General features: G+C 42.3%; 1 protein-coding gene across 15 annotated transcripts in view; it reads right to left on the reverse strand.

Annotated features, from left to right (window-relative positions):
- The window catches only part of plcb4 (phospholipase C, beta 4), a 53,903-nt gene that overhangs the window by 17,793 nt on the left and 20,210 nt on the right, over positions 1-15,900 (reverse strand). For 12 of the 15 annotated variants that reach the window (XM_051138410.1, XM_051138418.1, XM_051138413.1 and 9 more), the window contains 20 exons: positions 14,532-14,612; positions 14,080-14,139; positions 11,272-11,415; positions 9,884-9,963; positions 9,676-9,729; positions 9,501-9,582; positions 8,915-9,015; positions 8,610-8,667; positions 7,872-7,980; positions 6,928-7,138; positions 6,487-6,580; positions 6,144-6,223; positions 5,862-6,012; positions 5,671-5,761; positions 4,907-4,996; positions 4,192-4,298; positions 4,023-4,118; positions 3,769-3,919; positions 2,648-2,732; positions 1,860-1,984 (listed from right to left, as the gene is read on the reverse strand). In XM_051138410.1, coding sequence (XP_050994367.1) covers positions 1,860-1,984; positions 2,648-2,732; positions 3,769-3,919; positions 4,023-4,118; positions 4,192-4,298; positions 4,907-4,996; positions 5,671-5,761; positions 5,862-6,012; positions 6,144-6,223; positions 6,487-6,580; positions 6,928-7,138; positions 7,872-7,980; positions 8,610-8,667; positions 8,915-9,015; positions 9,501-9,582; positions 9,676-9,729; positions 9,884-9,963; positions 11,272-11,415; positions 14,080-14,139; positions 14,532-14,612 — 2,050 coding nt within the window. Of the gene's footprint in view, positions 1-1,859; positions 1,985-2,647; positions 2,733-3,768; positions 3,920-4,022; positions 4,119-4,191; positions 4,299-4,906; positions 4,997-5,670; positions 5,762-5,861; positions 6,013-6,143; positions 6,224-6,486; positions 6,581-6,927; positions 7,139-7,871; positions 7,981-8,609; positions 8,668-8,914; positions 9,016-9,500; positions 9,583-9,675; positions 9,730-9,883; positions 9,964-11,271; positions 11,416-14,079; positions 14,140-14,531; positions 14,613-15,900 lie in introns of those variants that run through there. The other 3 variants (XM_051138422.1, XM_051138420.1, XM_051138421.1) reach the window with 2 other exon arrangements.

A 15,900-nucleotide genomic window follows, 5' to 3' on the forward strand; every position in this document is an offset into this window, starting at 1 on the left:
TTGCAGTCACCCGCCCAACAGCAGCTCTTCACCGGCTCAGATTTCGGCAACACACCAGCACGAGAATCAGCGCTGTTTTGGTAAAAAAACGATTACAGAGAATGGTTGAATACACTAAAATTAAAATGCTACTTTTAAATGTTTTTTTTTTTTTGCTTGTCAAATGAGTTTAAATGTATGTAATATGGTAACTATGCTGTATTCACCCAGATAAATTAAATTTGTCTTGTATTTTGTCCATATGTTTTTGCATAATAATAAATGTGCATCTTTTGATTATTGCTGTTGCCTCTAGTAATTCTGTGTGTTTTTGTAGGTTCCAATCCATTTTAAACCAGCAGATATAATATAATAATATAATAATTATTATTAATTTATAATTATTAATGAATACTTTTTAAACAATAGTTGACTTAAAAAAACCCAGCATGTGTTCTGACCAATTTTTACTCAGCGCTGAGTTGCCAAATAACCCAAGTTGGGTTGTGTTTAACCCAGCGTAGGTGTTTTGTTCAAGAGTCTCAGCATGTTCTGGTGTGTAGATGTGTCTGGAGCAGGGTTGCCAGGTTTTCACAATAAAACCCACCCAATTTCTATTGAAGAACATGTTTCGAGGGGGTCCCCGTTAAAAATCAGGCTCTGGAGGATAAAATACTTGGGGGTTTTTTGTCGGGGTTCCCCTGGTAAATTCCTATTTCAGGAGCTAAATATGACGTTATTGGGGTCGCTTCAACCCGCAGCAACAGTGTTAAAGTAGCCAGCGGATTTGGCAACACTGGTCTGGGGCTCTGTGGGTTCTTCAGCAGGAGAAAATGGTGCGTCTGATTGAGTCGCTCCTCAACAACACGCATGATCTGAGGAATCGTTCATTAATGGAGCTCAAACACACACTCGTCTTCAGCAGTGTTATATTAAAGAATGCGTCCAGCACACGTGCGTGTCAGTCGTGTTTATAAAGCGAGCTCTGATCTGAGCTCAGTCTGTCGCACACGAGCGTGTTTCTGAACAGATGCTGCTCGACTCCCGCCGGTGCTGCTCTGAACACACGCGAACGAGCGCATCATCACATCGCCAGAAGCTGCTGACGCTCACATTACTACTGACGTCCAGAGAAACACACAACATCCACACTGATGTTACCTCAGATACTGAAGAATCACCAGACACAGACACTAGTACACGCTACTGTCTTCAGCACAGCTGCTTTACAGCTGAAAGTTGTGGCATAATTGATGAATTTTGCAACATTAACACTTATTTCCCTGCTACTAGTGATAGTTGACTAACTGTTAAAGTGAGTCCCTTATGAAAACTAACCATGGCATTGTAGAAGAAGTGTAGTAATCATGATTTTTTGGCGTATTGATTGTCATTTGTATAAACAGAGTTTTACTACAAATACTACAAATGCTATGGTTAGTGTAGCAAATTAATGGTTGCCATGGTTTATCTAGAGTTTTTTGGTTTTATTTTGGTAAGGGGTGCGTCGAGCTCCAGTCACGAGTGTTTCCTCAGATCATGTGTGCTGGTATCAGACGCACCGTTTTCACCAGAAAACAGATGAAAAACCTCACAGACAAACAGGAGAACATACTGAGACTCCTGAACAGCAGACAGGAGGGAAACACCTCAGCAGATTCTGCGACGGTTGTCAGGTCAAATCTAATAAAGCGATGGTGAATTTCTCTCACAGGTCCTAAGTTTAGTTACTTCAGAACACAGGTCATCTCAGAGCAGTCCGATGTTACTTCATTTCTGTAAACGTGCCGCTAAACGCGCGCGTCTCTCTCTCTCTCTCTCTCTCTCTCCGTACAGTAACGGGGCCCGACGGCTCTCGGACCCCGCGGCCGCGGCCGTACCTGGAGTCTGGAAGTTCAGAGACACCATCTGGCAGCCGGCGTTCCAGAAGATCTGAGGCATGTAATTGCTGGAGTCCACGCGGCCTCCTTTGGGGTAGATGCGGCTCATCTGCCGCTTGTTGTAGCTGCGCGTCTGCGGCTGAGGAAAACACGCGACAGACCCACAGCGGGGTTATTTTTAACCGGGAACAGCAGGGGAACGCTCCCCGAGGACAAGCACGGCTCACCGGAGAGCGAGTTTCCTTTAAAAAGTTCAAACGTGCATTTAGCCCAACAGGGGTCACAGGGAACGCAGGGAACGAACGCGCTTTCATTTCCAAGAAATCGGCTCACATCTACATCAAACGACATGACCTACTAACTAACAGAAGTTACTAGTTATCAGGGATGCAAACTCATCATGACACGATTACGCTTCAGTGCAACGTCTGGTATAAGAAAAGGCTTCAAATGCACATGTCAGTCATCTTTACATGATTTAATAGTTTAAAGGTGAGTTAGCATTTCTGATATGCTGATTTTGCATGTTGATAATTGGAACATCCTGTAAGAACAGCACACACCGTCTGTCACACACACACACTCACACACACACACACACACACACACAGCGCCACCTGGCCAAACATCACAGTCACACATACATTAATACACATGAATCCTGCTGGTGATATCTGCAGGATGGATCTCGTGTACATACTAAACTGGTGATTTCGGCATCATTTAAAACAGTGTCGCCGCTGCGTTTGAGGGCTGATGGGTAATTGTGTGCAGATGTCAAAGGATACTTCACAAACTCAATGGCGTTCGTCTTCAGATAGCCCAAACCCACAGACTCGTTGAAGGACGACATGTTGTGATGGATGTTCCTCTCTGAAATAAAACAGAACAAAGACACTCATGTATTATGAACACACAATCACAACACAACACATGAGAAACATGTAACCAGGTTAATCAGAGATTCTGTTTAAATCAGTTCTGATTTCTGAAAACGTGTGTGCATGAATAGTGTGTTATATACGCACACACACACACACACACAGCACAGCACAGACAGTGTATATATATTAGGGCTGTCAGTTTAATGTGTTAATGTTTAATTAGTTAATTAGTTGTACATCATCTTATATTTCATATAGTAAACTGTTGACAAATATGATAAAAGGAAACAACTCCACAAATGCAGTTATGCCCTAAAATTCAAGATATTGGTGCAAAAATACCCCTGTATGTATTTTGTCTCATATTTATATACATCACATATCACACAATATCACACAGCAAGAGCATTATGACGAGTGCTGATCTCACGAGCTTAAATGTGATTTTATACAACAGTTCAGTAATTAAGAATTGATATGGTGTGATTCAAAAGCCCATTTATAAAAAGAGCCGTTTACTTCATTCCTGAACGAATCGAACGAATGAATGAATCATAAAGACATTTACTGCCACCTGCTGGCAGATTTAGCTGGCATAAGTAGAGTATCATTTCATTAAAAATAATAAGAAGAAAAATAAAAACATTAAAGGGACAGTTCACCAAAAAAGTAAATTCTGTCATTTCCTCACCCTCATGTCGTTTCAAAGAGACATCAAGTCTGATCTGACAAAACATGTACTGATTATTGTGTTTGTATACGCTTATTCTGAGTTTATTAGTTCATTACTGTACGTGACTTTAATTGCCATAATGCTAATGAATAAGATAAATGAAACAAGAACACTGTAACTGTAAACAAACGTGTAACAAAGACGGTATCCGTGTGCTTCTAACTGTGTTTAACAGGCTGTATTTTTATTATTGTTTTTTTTATTATTAGCTGCCGTCCCACAGGTTTCTCTATAGTTGTGATTGTGGCATTTGCAGACGTGTGTTTGCTCCTACAGGAAACACTGAACTGACCCTCGGCGACCTCGAAGCCCTGGAACTTGACGGGCTGAGCGTAGTTGACCATGGCCGACAGGTACGGGTGGATGTTGGTCGTGGCTCCTTCATACTTATACGAGGCGATGAGCTGCTGTTCGGCGTCGGCATCTTCAGCCGTTTCCACGCCCTGATGAACAAACACACGCGTCATGCTCACGTCTGACCGGCAGCTTCAGCTCTGCCAGTCTGTAAACGAACGAATCAACCAATCAATCAAACACCAGTCTCACCTTCTTCTTGTTTTCGAGGTCTGACGCTTCAGACACGTCGGTGGCGTCCGTGATTTCAGTCGCTTCTGAGATCTCGGTGACGTCGTCATCTGGGATCTGAAACACACAGATGCTGTGAGCAGCAGGACCGGAGCGCACGGCTGCAAAACGCAGGTCCCGCGTCACTCACCTTCTTCCTGAGGCTGCTGTCCTGCGCGTCCGGATCGCTGGGATCCTCCGACAGAGACAGAGTGTTGCTGGTCTTCATGTCTGAGTTCAGCTCTTTACCGTCCAGCGCTGCAAACAGAGACAAACATGTGATCACTTTCCTGCATGTGTGTGTTCAGCTCTCTTTCTGAGGACAAAGAGAGTAAATTAAGGACATTCTGGCCAGCCCTCACTTTCTGAGACCCTTTTAAAGGCCTGTTTAAGGGTCAAGATTGGTTTTAGGCATCAGGTTATAATTGAGTAAAGGTTAGGGATAGGGTAAGTGTTAGGGTGAGGCACTCTGATGGGTTCTGATGGGTAGGTTAGGGTTAGGAGCTAGAGATTGCATTGTGTCAATGAATGAATCACAAAGAGCTGTACAGGGTTATGTGTGTGTGTGTGTGTGTGTGCTTTTGGTTTATATATCCTGGTGGGGACTTAAACCTGAATACACACATACTAATGGGGACTCGTGTCACGATGGGGACCTAAATTGAGGTCCCCATGGGTACAAAAGCTTATAAATCATACAGAATGAGTTTTTTTGAGAAAGTAAAAATGCAGAAAGTTTTCTGTAAGGGTTAGGTTTAGGGGTAGGGGATAGAAAATACAGTGTGGACAGTATACAAACCATTGCACCTATGGAGAGTCCCCACAAAGATAATAAACCAGACGTGTGTGTGTGTGTGAATGTTTACCACTGTCCAGATCTTCATCATTCTCATCTTCTCCAGCCTGTATGCTCATCTCTCCAGCCTCCATGTGCTTCTTAAAGGACTCCAGCTGCTCTGTAACACACACACACACACACACACACACACATATTAATCAGTCATTCATGACAGTCACACTCAACAGTTTAACAAAGGATGTCAAGAGAAAAAAACAAAACAGAAGTCTATTTAAAAATGAGAGCTAGAAATGAGTGAAAATACCTGATATAAATACAGAAAAGACCAGTCATGGCTCAGTATGTAAAATATCACAGTGACACCATCAGTGTCAGTGCAGAATAATCAGTGGCTGCACCACTTATGTTGCAACTATTTGCTACTGCAATATGACATTTTACATCGCTGCTGCCGAGACAAACAACAAACACTAAAGTGACGCTAGTGCACATTACATTCTCAAAACACAATGAACTCACAGCGCAAGTTCATGAGAATTAGCGTTCACTGTGAATCAAAAACATGCTATTGTCAGCTGCACGCGTGTGTACGTGAACACGGTGCCGCACAGCGCAACTGACTATATACTATTTAAATCTCAGCTTTTGATTTGATAAGATGTATCGCTATTTCAGATCTTTATTTTTGAGCCCCATTTGTTTCTTTTAATGTTACACAGATTCCATTAATCATTATCTTAATATTAACTCTGTGCAACAGAAGATATGTTTAGCTCTTCCACATGAACACAAGTCAAAGACCGATATGCGTTTGGATGCACATGTACGTACTCTGCTCCACTTCAGGTTTTAAGCGCTTGTTTTTGATGAGTATTTTGCGTTTGAGGTCGTTGGGCGACGGCAGCGGCTGCCCGGATTCAATCTGAAACACAAGGACAGTCATCCGTGAGCACAGAAACGATTCCTGCGTGACGCCCACAAACACCCATGAGAAATGAGAGTAGAGTGCTTCAGTGGACTACATTTTCCACGGAGACTAAAGCAGGTCTGGTCTGGATTTGTGTGCGGGGAAATAGGATGTCACGTACTGGGAATCCCTCCAGCGGCTGCTTCAGCAACAGGTCTCCAAAGATCTCCTCGCAATACTTGGCCATCTTATACTGCTGCGGCTTACTGCAACAAACACACACGCGCAGCTGTGAGCGCCGCCGTACATGCGGACAAACGCGTCAACGTGGCATCCAAAGCCACAGAAGAACACGAGCACTGACACTTACAGACTGTAAACATGCGACGCGTTTTACCTGCAGTGGTTCTCAAACGACAGAATAACGGGATATTCAGACGTTACAAACGCCGTTTCCTTTATGGCTTGAATTACATCCTGTTACACAAACAGACACAAGAAAAGCAGAGAATGTCAAATTAAAATTGCCTGGCAAAATAAAAATATGAAAGATCACTTTCTTCAGACTCAAATCAAAAGATCGGGTGATTCACAACAAATTAATGAATAAGTAAAAAAAAAAAAAAGATTAGAAAGATTATAAATAAACTAAAAACTTGATTTGGATGCAGCGACACAACATTTAACTGGACGCAGCGATGCAACGTTTGATTTGGACGTGATGTTTGATTTGCGCTCACCTTGAACAGGATGTCGGTGCACATGGCCTTCCCATGAGTAATGATGGGCTCCTGATCCTCACCTTTACCATCCCAGCAGTCCAGCTCCACACACCTGAAACACACACGCACACACACACACACACACACACTTACTGTACTTGCATTAAAAGGACAGATGAGAGCAAACGTGAGCGAATGCACCATCCATACGCTCACTCTCATGTCATGATTAATCACAGTAACCACATTAAAGTGAGAAATATTGGATCCAGCTCATGTGTGTAGATTCAGATACAGATGCACCGGTTTTGGCAGATACATGAGTGCAACACTTCTGACATGATGCAATCTCACATGTGTCGACAGGAACAGACAAGAGCATGTTTAGTTATTTCTGAACAATGACTACACATTACAGATTTAAGACACTACTGAGATGCTTTGATGATGAACGCATACCTGCATCCGGACAGCAGCACCTGTCGGTACATCTCCACTGAAGACTTCCCGCCGAACTGCCGGCCCGTCAGGTAAGTGTTATGTGACGAGCTGATGAAGTAATGAGCCAGCGGATGCTCCATCTCCTGACACAGATCCAGACGGTCCAGAAACACCGGCGCGTTCTCATCCGACATCAGATAGCGGCAGAAGCCGTCGCAGGACATGCGACCTGGAGAAGCAAAATCAAGATATGAAGTCTTGTTTTCAGTGTAATTAATAATAATAAAAAACCTGGAAAGAAAACTTCAAAGAATCAACTTAATTCAAAGGGAAAACAAGTTTTCGTTCCCCACTGACAGACATTTGTTCTCGTTTTAATCATAAATTCTCAGAAATGTTTCAGAAAACAAACATCTGTTCAACTGTGCACGAGTTAAAACACAGCCCTCAAAAAATAAATATGTGCTGTTAATTTACTCATCCTCAGGCCATCCAAGATGTATATGACTTACTTTCTTCAGAACACTGAAGATCATTTTTTAGCTGATTTTATGAATCACCCAGAACACAGATTCACAGATTATTCCATTAACAATTGCACGTTACATTCCGACTATGTATGTTATAATAATTGGAATACTGTAACTAACTCACGTAAATCAGTTAAAACCAAACTCAGACAGTGTTTCAACGCATATATGAGAATTTTTTTTCCCATTTGCAATGATATATGTTAGAAAACAGAACCTGGGAAATAATCCGGACACACAATCATTTGTCTGTACTCCACTTTCCTTTTCCCGTACTTATCCAGACCTGTAAATGACTAAAATCAAATAACTCCTGTATTTGGGAGCGAGTGCCGACGCCGTCTGTCCACTAGAGGGCAGCAGATGATCAGCTGAGAGCATCTCAATCCATCGGTCTGTTAATTAAACACTCTTCAGGTCTCTTTTATTTACCTTTCTTTTTTAAGTCGGCGTCTCTCTCGTACTTCTCGATGATCTGCATGACTCGTTTGGCATCGTAGAAGGGAAAGAGGATCTCGTTGAGTCGAGGGTCCCGCTGGTTCTACAGGGAAAACAAACATCTGAAATGAGGAAGGATTCGTCCTCGGAGACGCATCTCAACGTCTTTATGAGCTTGTGAAACTACAGCCATGTTTGTCCCGCGCAGAATTAACTCTGTCCGCCGGAGCGCATCCGCAGATGCATTTTTTACCCTTATGAGGGCAGATTTTTCCAAACTACATAAAACACACAGAGCGTCCTCGCTTCAAATAACTCATATTAAAGCAGACGGAGCGAGAACAGCATCTGAGGTTAGATAACAGATGAGTATCAGGCCAGTTTACTCACATTCTGAGCTTCATTACATTCTGACCTGCTGGAACATCACTAACTAATTCACACAAACAGTTAAAGAGTCTCTGTGCGTTAATAGTGTTTGTGTTCAGCAGAGACCGGCTGTGTGTTAATGCACAAGACGAGTAAATAAAACATACAACAAACACAAGACGACCCACAGCGACACGCTCCGACCCGCATGCAGCGCGACCCACACGCGTGCGCTTGCAAACACAAGAACACGAACGCGGGAACGTCACCACAGGAAGCCGATCACCCGACAGACAGAAGCAGGGCGACATGCAGACGCGCACACACACACACACAGTTAATAAATGATGATAAAGAGCTTACTTCATTCAGAAAGCTGACTAACTGCTCTACGGTTAAATAATCACTTTTGTCGCCGTTGCTGCAAAGAAATTGAGCAGAAAAGATTTGGTTTGGTTATAATAACACGAACAAAACCATTAAAAAGAGAGAGAGAGAGAGTTAGACATCACAAAGCATCTGTACGACACCCGTCTGACGCCCCATAAACACACCGTTAGTCAAACACACGAGTTAAAGCTGAAGCGGTTAGAGTCTGTCTCATAGTTAGTGCTCCAGTACTGGCTAGAAGTACTAGTTAACCGTGAGGAGTGAACAGCAGGACGTACATCTTCTTGAAGAGCTCCTCGATGTCCGTGCGAGGGCAGATTTTCTGCGTCAGAGCGTAGAAGATGTCGAACGTGAAGGCCGAATGCTCGATTTCGTCATTCTGCAACGCAAAACCAAATCGGCAGGTGAACCGGCAGCAGTTTAAGAGTCGCCGTGACACTTATTTAACTTCTGCAATGTGACAGGAACAGGATATTCAACAAAACTAGGACGAGATGTGGTTTGATCCATGAGGGACCGATGGGACGAGGGCTTGCACAGAAATCCTGCTCTTAACCAGTCTTCGTGTCTCATTTTCCAGATGAAAACCATATAAAACTCAGTCGACTTCTGTTTTCACTGACTGTATCTTGAATAAAAGTGTTTCTGTTTTACTGCACTGGCAGGTTATTAATATTCAACTATTTTTTCCAGTGGTTTTCAGATGTTTTGACTGGAACAACAAGTCAAAAAGTCAAACATGTTTTTCTTTGGATTCATCTCAATTAGAACAGGAACATAAATGAAGACTCGTTTTGATTTCCATCTAACAATATAAAATCTGTAACGACCGTCATCGACGACGGAACTGAAGTTTCCTCTGACCTTCCCACTGGGGAGACCGAGCTCCTTCAGCGCCTGGAAGATTCCTTTCTCCGTTTTACCCGAGCCGAACGTCCGTGTTATGCTGCACGAGACGAGACGAGACGCGATCAGATCAGATCAGATCGGTCAAAACATCACAGAATACAGAGACGATCCACAGGAGTCAGACACTCACCCTCGGACCGGGATTTTGCCGTTGACATTCGTTAGGAAGGACAGTCTCATCCAGCTACACAGAAACACAGAGAAAGCTCAGAAAGAGAACAACTGATCTGAGAACAGATCTCCGGCAGATCTCGAACAGATCAGAATCTAAATGAGCACACAAATGCGTGTCGTTCACTAGTTCGAGCGAGTCGTCGTCTTTATGTGGATCTACTTACTGTTTCTTCAGGCACGTCATTGGACACACGTTATTCGCCTTGAAATTGTGAATCACAGATCTTAGGCCTTCCATCCATTTCTGCAAACACAAAACAATCATACATGAGGAGAAGTAAAACGCGTTTCGTAGCAGTTTACGTTCGACTTTCAGGTCGAGATTCATCTTTAAAACATACAAGAGATGCTCTGAACGATTCACGTCTGAATTAGATCACTATTAGATCTGGGACCGTATTCACAAAACATCTTGAGGCTAAAAGTAGCTCTTAAATCTTAAAAATAATGGGCGTGTCAATCCTAAATTTAGGACTTCTCTTTTTTTTTAAGAGTACTTCACAAAGCGTTTTAGCACTGAAACTAGCTCCTAAATCTGTGAAACGTTTGGCGTAGTGACGAGGAGTCCTAAGTCACCACGACCAAATCCCAAACGATCCTCCTTGCTGAAAAAACCCCAACACAAATCATCACAGAAATTCTTATGGTTTCCACAACAAATGTCATTACAAACACTACAAATCATCAACTTTTAACTATTAAAAACATTTAAAAAATGCTTTCCTGTAGTGTTTCAGGACATGTTCCATTACAATTTAGTGGTTTTAACAAGCCACCGAAAGTAGGTGAACAATGACCAGTAGAGACCAACAGGTGCCATTAGTTACCAGCAAAACCATTACAAATTCTGTGATGGCTTCTATTCTTTTTTTTTTTTTAGCAGGGAAAACTGACTATTGCTGAACATACACTTGTTTAATTAGTGACACTTAGCCTTGATTTTAACATTTTTATTTTTAAACCTTTATTTGAATACGGCAACATAATATCGCGCTCTACAACATTTCTATGAATAATTCTGTGACAGAGGCCCCTCCCCTATCAGCCAATCACTGTGTGCATTGTTAATAAGCCTGCTGACATCACCCATAGCGACGAGGTCAACACCGCCCTTACTTCTCTCTATTCCTAAGTAAAAGTTTGTCTCAGCAGCTTTATGAATAGGTTTTAGGAGAAAACTCTTAAAAACTTGTACTGCTGTTTAAGAGAACTCTTAGTGCGAAGATAAAACGTTTTGTGAATACGAGCCCTGATAGTTGAAATATGATCTAGAACTAATGTAAACACGTGGCGTGTCTGTAAACCTGCTAACAGGGTATAAACCTAAAAAAACATAAACATCAAATAAAATATGTAAGACTCAAATGACTTGTTTCTCTGACACACTTTGATTTAGTGTCAGTGAATCACAAACTACTACAATACTATTGAATACGACAACATTCTGATCTGAACAGACGTTCGGTACATGTGGTTTAATGTCACAAACTGCTGAGGTTTGCGGTATCGATCGCTGCACGCCGCTGACCGGATCAAACCCAGAAAAGCTTACCTTGGCCGTTTCCGTGTTGTCCGTCACCATGTACATGAAGCTGAGGTTGACCAGGTCCGGTCCGCTGCAGATGCAGATGATGCGACCGTCCAGATCCGCCTCGCTCTTCCCCGCCGCTTCCAGAGACGCCAGGATCTTCGGGTCCTTCGGGAACACAAACGCGTTAGTACCGGTTCAGTTCATGCTGAAACACTGGATGACTTACAATAACCTTCGCACCAGATCGGCACGAGATCGACGAGACCGGATTTATATGGAGACTCCGTTTGTGTGTTTACGGCATCATCGGGTCAAATCTACTGAATCCCAAAGGGACGCCGCGTTCCCAGACAGTCACGCTTGTGTCCGATTCATGTACAGGGACAGTTCACTCAAAAATGAATGAATTCTGTCATCGAGCTGTTACAAACCTACACAAGTTTCTTTCTTCTGCAGGAGAACATTTATAATGAAACGACGGTAGCCACTGATTTCTACACTGTGTACATCAATGGGGAGCACAAACGGTCTGGTTACCCACATTATTCTAAATATGAACACAATTTTCATTTTTTGGGTTAGCTATCATTTTAAGTAAGGGATAATCAACGGTTTGCCGTGCACTAAAGGATTTTAAATGCACGACATGAAGTCGAGGGTTGTTGCCGCGAAGTGCATTTAAAGTCCTTTAATACACGGCAAGCTGTTGATTATCCCACTTATTCCATGACAATTTGCCAAGTAATAGACAAGTTAAAACTAGTATTGCTCTTTGCAGCGCAATATTTGACCAAATGGCATGTTAATTCTAGCATTCTGCCCGCTTCAAATCAGACATGAAGATGAAATAGGGCGGTAAGATCACATTTATTTGAATGAATTATACTATTTATTCAATTAATTATCTAGCAAGCGAGAGAGAGAGATGACAGTTGTGTGTGCGTTACCTGCCTGCTGCGTGTCTCTCTCTACAAACGAATTAATACAAAAACAGCAATTTTACCACCTCATTGCTGAGGAATATAATGTAGCGATGCCATTCAGCTATTTTATTAATAAAAATCTGCAAAAATCATCTCATTCTGGTCGAGGCTGCTTGAAATGCAAATGAGTTCTGCTCGCCCGCCCCTCTCTTCTGTCTGTGGAGTGACGAGCCTGTTTACCCGCTGAACTTGCTAACTAGCACATTATTAGTAAAGACGATCGCAAAGATTGATAAATACCCCTTATACTCACTTCTGCTGTAAGTGAAGCTGGATCACGAATGATTCGCGTGAACATAGACGGATATATGTAGATCGGGAGGCGCATTCCCTTCACAAACAAACGTAATCCACTGCATCTTCAGCGGCTCAGATGTCGGGAGTAAATGACGACCACTATGTTCTTTATTACATCCAGCAACACAACACCTCAATCACTCAATCAGAGATATTCTTGTCTAACTTACATCCCTGCTCCGGCATCAAAACAAAGAGGTCGGACTGTTACAGCTGATCTGAGGTAAGACGCTCATGTCAATCAACTAGGACAGGCATCTGAGAACGGCTCGATTTGAAAAAGGGGATATTATTTTTACAGATTAATTAAAAACCACTGCATGAATTTTTATCATTATAGAGTAGATTTGTACATACACTGACAACACACATTAATGTTCAAACAACATGAAAAAGTGAACTTAGCATCCAATGACCCCTTTAAAAAGTATATAAATTGTATTCCTTGGCTGGGATTGTTTAAAACCGCATTTAAACTGCATTTTGGAAGTTCAAAATCGGGGCACCATATCAGTCAATTATATGGAGAAAAATCCTGAAATGTTTCCCTCAAAAACCATAATTTCTTTACGACAGAAGAAAGAAAGACACGAACATCGTGGATGACAAAGGGGGTGAATAAATTATTTGTAAATTGCTGTTCTGGAAGTGGACTTCTTTAATATAGAACAGTGATTAAACTGACCTAGAACTACCTGTGAATTAAATGGTCTTACTGCATACCTGCCAGCCAATCAGAATCCAGTATTCAGACAGACCATGGAACAATGATGTTTAAGGAACGATTCAGCTCTTCTCAGTGTGAGATTCAAAGAGTCATTCAACAGATTGAGCTGCTGAATAAAAAAAATGACCCATATATTCACACATCAATGGTTGAAGAAATTACCATTGCTTACGGTTTGATTCTCAGAGAAAACCTACGTAGCGATAAACTGCACAAGGAGAACGTGACGCTTCAGATCACAGTAAACGTGTCCGCTAGCGTGGCTGAACACACATCACCTCCTGCTTAACAAACAGCTGAAGCGGGTTACCATCAGCTCCTGTAAACACGAGCCACCTCCACAAACGGGCGCTCAGGTAAATGTTACAGTCACTTCCTGCTGTGAACACCTGACTGCAGAAGACAAACACTAGAGACGGGCGCGGCTGCGCAGCCACACGCACACGAGTCAATATTTGACACGCACACCCCGAATGTGAAATATAATCTCTGACTGTCAATAACACTCGAGTGCAGACGTAAAGCAAACAGACACGCCTCGAGGGCTCTCGCAGAGTCTCGCGTGTCTCCCGACCGCCCGAAGCTCCAGGATCACGTGCGTGACGTGTCCCGTCAGCTCGTCTGACGGACCTGCGGATCATCGACCCCCTGAACGGTTTCATCTGTACGTCAGGCCCACAATGCCTCGTGTTCATCACAATAACAGCAACTCTGACTGATGTCCACTAACTTAACTACACTCTTCAGCAGTGATCGATTCATCTGAACGTTTCAAGTGTTTGTTTGAAAGATTTATTTCAGCTCAAACGGGAGCATCTTTACCTTCGGCACGACTCCTGGACGGATGCTGTTGATCAGAGAACATTCCAGAAGTTGACCTTCCTGCGAGAGACAGAGACAAATACTGCGATTACAACACGACACAACGCAGAATCACAGAATAAGGACCCTGTTTTCATTCATTTATGAATGTGAATACGAATAACACCACGTCTCATCACGGTAAACTCCTGCTGATGAGAGTTTTCTTTCAGAAATAGAATCTGAATGACTGACTGCACATAAAACACACACAGTCCTTTATAATAGTTAATGACACAGACTTAATCAAATGTTCAACTGAATAAGAATTTCACACGATTATAATTTAAGCTTCCAAACACATGATATGATGAGAGTGTGAAGAGATCAGAGACGTGAGGAAACGCTCCGTGACGCTGAGATGTGTGATGTGTGTGATGTGCGCCTGCTGCGTTAATAAAGATAAATCGCACCTTTCCGTCACTCTTCCATGTGAGAAAGAAGCCAAACTCGTCCACTTTGAAATGGCAGCTGGGCTCAAAGACGAAGGGATCCTGAAAAACAGAGCGCAGGATGAGCGGCGACAAACACGCGTCGTTAAAACGTTAACGATTTCTTTACAGTGCAATCATCACCATCACAACACGTCTATTGTTTCTGCTTTAATCAACATGTGACGTTAACTGTGTGATCTGTGTAATCTCAGAACTCAATCATTTCTGCCACATCAACAATACTTTCAAATGTTTGATCCGATCCTGATCTCAACAGGATGTTTCGTCCGTCTCACACGCGTGTCTCTGTGACGATGACTGACCCGCGCCGGTCACAGACTAACGGAGCGACATCACCCGCTCTTAATCCTGCAGAATCAGGCCTCACATGCGTCTGAAGTGTGTGACGGTATAAAAATAGATGCAGCGCTGCATTCAAACAGAACTAAACGCAGCGGGAGCCGCATCTGAAGAAATAAAACACGCCAGAGAGACGGAGACTCCTCCAGCCCATCGCACAGACGGCAGTGTTTACTGGAGTCTGGAATACACCACCGCACTGAATTCTGCCCCAGTTTGCAGTCTGGAGTCGACACGAGTTGCTGAAAATCATGCAGTGTATTCCAGGAAACGAAATGAGGTCATGAAAATGTTGTGAACACATTGTTTTGAAGTGTTTCTACAGCGGTGAAATGTCCAGTTTTCATTATTTAAAGGTTACAAAAATATTTCTTACAACGTTCTACTAACTTTATTTTAACCTACGTTATTCAAGTTTATTAAAAAAAAATTCTAAGAATGGTAAAAATGTCCAGTTTTCCTGTCATGATTATAGATTATGTTGTAGAATTTTCTGGTCACACTAAATTGCTCTGGAGAGGTTTTAAAGCCAGTAAGACTTCATTGATCAGACAACAAAGTCGAGTTACGGTTTGCAAAGTTAACTCCAGTATATCTGTTTTACACTCTTATATAAACGCCTGATGCTGTTTATGGCATTCCACAGATGCACCATTGTATTTTCGGACAAGCTTTTTTGTAACATATATGTATTGCTAAAGGTTGATCAATAGCTTTTCATGCGTATTTGCTGCTCATGAACACAGGAACAGCTTCTTTCCATGAATGTTTTTTTCAAGCTTTATTTAGTTCACTCCGTTCTAAACCCACTGCGATCTTTAGCACACTTTCACTACACACGCTCAGATGAATGGTAGTAGATAATAGTAGAATAGTTTTCACTTGAATAGGCATAATTCTATATATTGTATTGAATCAAGATAAATGAATATTCCACAGTTACAAGGTTACAAAAACATTTCTTAGAACATTCACAAGAACGCTTCTC

Source organism: Labeo rohita, chromosome 20 (assembly GCF_022985175.1).
Source record: "Labeo rohita strain BAU-BD-2019 chromosome 20, IGBB_LRoh.1.0, whole genome shotgun sequence".
NCBI lineage: Eukaryota > Metazoa > Chordata > Actinopteri > Cypriniformes > Cyprinidae > Labeo > Labeo rohita.